The sequence below is a fragment of the Orycteropus afer genome, unplaced genomic scaffold, assembly GCF_000298275.1.
Source record: "Orycteropus afer afer isolate SDZICR_OR568_19922 unplaced genomic scaffold, OryAfe1.0 scaffold00098, whole genome shotgun sequence".
NCBI lineage: Eukaryota > Metazoa > Chordata > Mammalia > Tubulidentata > Orycteropodidae > Orycteropus > Orycteropus afer.
The window spans coordinates 2535281-2540375 of NW_006921685.1; the positions used below are offsets into that span (position 1 = coordinate 2535281).

Consider the following 5095-nt stretch of genomic DNA (forward strand, 5'->3'; position numbering starts at 1 on the left):
TCTGGTAGCATAGTGCCTAAGGCACTTGACTGCTAACCAGAAGGCTGGCGGTTTAAACCCACCAGCCACTCCTCGGAAGGAAGATGGGGCAATCTACTTCCTTAGTGATACTGCCTTGAAAACCCAAGGAGGGGTTGCTATGAGTCGGGTCCAACTCGACAGCATATAACAATAACAACACACATGTATATTTCACTGGTCTTGCTCCTCCAAAGAACCAAGCCTACATAGTACCATTTTAAGAAAAGTGGAAAATGATCATGTTAAAAATTCTAATTCCCAGAAAATTCTAATTCCCAGACTCTCAATTTCAAATACAGTAAATCCTCAAACCAAATTTTTTTCATATAATTCCTCCAAACTTTTGTCAGTGGAAGCACAGGATTCTCTTTTAAGAAGAAGGGTTACAGACAACTAAAACATATCTAACCACACTGTATATACAGTGTCATTCATTAAAATATTAAACTTATCAGTTCCCCTCTTTTGACTCACCTCTTCACTTGCTAATTGAATACATGTGTCCTTTATTTTGGGGGTTGAATGAAGCACCACATTTGTAGAATCTGTGCTAAAATCATTGGCAAGACCTAAAAGAAAATAAATTTTAAAGCATGAGATATGGTGTTAAGTCTACTGGTTATAATTAAGAATAGCCCTATATGACATGTGAAGAAGTCTGTTCATTCTTTCAACACATTTGAAACACAAACATCAATTCAATATTCCAATGTTCTTAGAAGGCCTCAAGAAATGGAAAAAGCAAAGACGACTCTGGAAGAAATATATACCACTCTTCTTTCAGAGATTTTACAGAAGAGATGCTCTTCCATCATCAATCCTTATTTCTTTGGTCTCCTGTTCTAACACTTTATAATGCTGACCAGCACTTTTTCCGTAATTCACCATTTCCTTAGAAAGGAATGAAAATCGCCAAAAATTATTTCAACTCTCCAGTCATTCCAAGGACTATGCACATTTGTTTCTATTTGACATATTTTCTCTTTTGCATAATTATTTAAGGACCCAGCCTACAATAATTCAGTATGAACTAAAAGGGATGACAATTTTGCCAGTACTATCAAGTATACTAGAAAATAGACAAAGGTACATGAGGGGTTGTATATGTATTCAAAATCTTTAGAAAAACATTTTATATATGTTTCAATACTAGAACATATTTTTTGTATTTAATATTAATATAAAAAATTTATATTTTATCAATTTCAACTATCAAAGACCATATAAAAACAAAGCCTTACTTTTTTCTTCAAAACAGCCTTGTACAATTTCCAGTACATTCTGGCCTGGCTCCAAATTAATGTCAAGTGCCCTAATGAGATGGAAAGAAGGAAAAATGTAACATTTCACTTCCAAAAGATACTGGTTATTTATGCTACCATCTACTTTGAAAATTTCATCTCTCCTTATTGTCATGAGTCAGAACCAAACTCAATGGCAGTGGTTTGGGTTTTTTGGTAGTTATTATGGAACGTTATGTTGATTTACTTAGTGGGAAAAAGATAACCTTTACTATTTGAAGAAAACACAAGTACATGATGATCCAGCATTTCCTAACCAAGTATGTGAAGTAGTATGTCATTATCTACATTAATAATATTCTTTGATTGAATGGCCATGTCTAAGATTGTTTTAGACACTACTCTCTCAACAAAGGACCTCTGGTAGCGTAGTGGGTGAGGCATTTGGCTGCTAACTAGAAGGTTGGCAGTTCAAATCCACCAGCTGCTCCACAGGAGGAAGATAAGGTAATCTACTTCCATAAAGATTTACAGTCTTGGAAACCCAATGGGGGTCACTATGAATCAGAATCAACTCAATGGCAATAGGTGGGATGGGTATCTCAATGAGAACATTTTTCAAACAAATCTAGTAAATCCTGAAATTTTCCTTTTAAGATACTTCACAGTCACAAGCGTTAACATTTCCTAGGAACATACTCTTCCATATAAGTTCTCAAAGTATAATTTTAATTCAGTATTATTAATTTTAACAGAAGCTTATGAATGAATATAAAATTTATAATTAACAATTATAAAGATAATTGTAGATTCACATGCAGTTGTAAGAAATAATACAGAGAGATCCCTTGTATACTTCATCCAGTTTCCTCCAACTATAACATTTGAAAAACTATAGTACAAAATCACAACCAAGATAGGGACAACAAGCTTATTATTCAGACTTCTCCAGCTTTACCTGTACTCGTATATGTGTGTATATGTATGTATTTAGTTCTATACAATTTTATATACGTGTAGGTTTATATGTCCCCTACCAGTTAAGACACTGAACAGTTCCATCACCACAAAGATCTTTCTGTTGCCCTTTCAGAACCACACCAACTTCCCTGCCTCATTGAACCTAACCTCTCTGTCTCACTCCTAACCACTACACTGTCACCTATTTTCTGAAATTTTGTCATTTGAAAAATATTATATAAATAGTATTATACAGTATGTAACCTTCTGCAGTGGCTTTATTCACTCAGCATAATTCTCCAGAAATTCACCCAAGCTTTTGCATGTATCAATAGTTCCTTTTTTTTTTTATTGCTGAGTACTGTTCTACGGTATGTGTATACCACAGTGTTTAACCATTCACGCTGAAGGACAACTGGACTTGAATCAGTATAAAATTCTGACATGCGTATTGGCAAACTTTTGCTTATAGGGCTCAGCCTTGTGGACCATGGTCTCTTGTCACAACTACTCAATTTCACGACTGTAACTTGAAAGATGGCACAGATAATACATAAAAACATTGGCATGACTGAATTTCAATAAAATTGTGTTTACAAAAATAGCCAGCCAACTCGTATGCTGTTGTTTGCTGACACTTGATCTACAACATTCTTATCATTCTTGATAGTTTTAAAAGTACTATATATGAGCTCTGGTAGCATAGTGCCTAAGGCGCTTGACTGCTAACCAGAAGGCTGGTGGTTCAAATTCACCAGCAACTCCTTGGAAGGAAAGTTGGGCAAGCTACTTCCGTAGTGATGTTGCCTTGGAAACCCAAGGAAGGGTCGCTATGAATCAAGTCCAACTCGATGGCACATAACAACAACAATAAGTCAAATGCCTTATGAAATAGGGAGCTAAGGTGGCGTAGTGCCTAAGGCATTTGACTGTTAACCAGAAGGCTGGCAGTTCAAACCCATCAGCCACTCCTTGGAAGACTGGGCAATCTACTCCCATAAAGATACAGCCTTGGAAACCAAAGGAGGGGTCACTATGAGTCAAATCAATTCAATGGCAGTGAGTTTTGATATATGAAATTACTTACGATTATGAGCCACATGCATTAAGAGGTCATTTATCATAGAATTTTATCACAGAAAGATCATAGAGATCACCTAATTCAATAACTCTTAACAGATACATGCATGAAATTATTTTTGGAGCTTTGTAGAAATACACATACTTTGACATTTCTGCCAAATCAATTGAATAAGATTTTCTGGGGTTCTTCAGATGACCCTGATATGCAAATTTGGTTTAAAATCACTAACTGAAACTAATTCATTTTACAGATGAGAAAACTAAGATCCAGATAGGTCAAATGACCTGTCTTTTGTAAACCTAATACCAGAACATAGGTCACTATTTTAAACTAGAGCCTAGATACCACCCCAAGACAGCACGGCTAGATAACTATATACGCTATTGTTGTTGGGAGGTGGCGTTGAGTCTATTCCTAAATATACTGAACTTCTGAACAATAAAATAAAATACTGCCCACACCCACACCATCCTCACAATCAGTGCTATGCTTGAGCCTATTGTTGTAGTTATTATTACAACCCACCTCCTTATATACATTAGGGAGCTCTGGTAGCATAGTGCCTAAGGCACTTGACTACTAACCAAAAAAACCAAACTCCATGCCATCAAGTCGATTTGACTCACAGTGACCCCTCCCTGGGTTTTCGAGGTATCTTCACAGAAGTAAATTGCCCAACCTTCCCTCCAAGGAGTGCTGGTGGGTTGAAAGCACAAGCCTTCTGGTTACCAGTCAAATGCCTTAGGCACCACGCCACCAGAGCTCCCTCCACTGCACAAGTACAAATGAAGCCCTGTTATCCTCAATTTATGGATAAGGAAATTGAGATCCAGACAGATAAAATGTCTTGCCAAGGATGATAATGCAAAGCCAGTATTAGAACAACAGGTCACTAATATATATTCTAGATTAGCTGTAAAACAAGACATTTGACTGGGTGAGATCCAGCAAGATGGCAGACTAGGCAGAAAGACTGCACAGACCCTCTTCAACAAAGAAAAGAGAAACCTATTAACACAGACACAGAAGATGATCCTGCACCCCTGAGCCTTGAAGGGAAGGATATAGAAGTGGACTAAAACACAACTAGCAGAAGAATTTGCGAGAAAATACCAAAAAGGAGACAGACAGAGATGCGGTCTGGCAGCGATCCTGATGGTACAGGCAGCTTGGAGATTCCCAAGTGGTGGTAGGACCTAAAAATTGACCTAAAAATCACCCTACTAGCCAGAGACTGCATGGAGGACTGTGCACAGTGGTTGGGCAACAATCAGAGAAGGTGAAGAGAAAGGTGGGCTGAGATGTGGACTTTTGCCGGTCCACAGAGCGCCGCCATTTTGAAGGTTTAAAAAGCGGCTTGACTATTTTGAATACTTAAACAGACAGCGCTCTCGAGGATTCCTAGGGCTTCAGAACACGTTCTGCTTTCCAGCAATGCCAAGGACACTCAGGACCCGCAAGGCTGAAAAGGTGCAACATTCCTCTGGTTACTCTTAAACCCCACACCTGGCTGGTGAACAGAGATGACGCCATCTCCTACTCCCACCTACCTTCTGGGCCAACAGGAACTCCATCACAGTCTGTGTGCTCAGACGGACACTGGGTGCCCTGCCCTGTCCTCCAACAATTTTTTTTTCTCTTTTTTTATTTTTTTTTCTTTCTCGCTTTCTTTTTTTCTGGTGATTAGTTTCCTTGTATTTGTCTGTTTTAAACCAACTAATATTATTAATACTTTTGTCATTCATATTATTATTCTTAATCTTCCCCTCCCAGGTCCTAGTTTTCAGCA

At 37.9% G+C, this 5095-nt stretch overlaps 1 protein-coding gene across 1 annotated transcript in view; it reads right to left on the reverse strand.

The window, feature by feature from the left end:
- The window catches only part of CENPC (centromere protein C), a 186485-nt gene that overhangs the window by 162013 nt on the left and 19377 nt on the right, over nt 1–5095 (reverse strand). The window contains exons 5-6 of the mRNA XM_042781212.1: nt 1263–1333; nt 496–590 (exon numbers count right to left, since the gene is read on the reverse strand). Coding sequence (XP_042637146.1) covers nt 496–590; nt 1263–1333 — 166 coding nt within the window. The remainder of the gene's footprint in view (nt 1–495; nt 591–1262; nt 1334–5095) is intronic.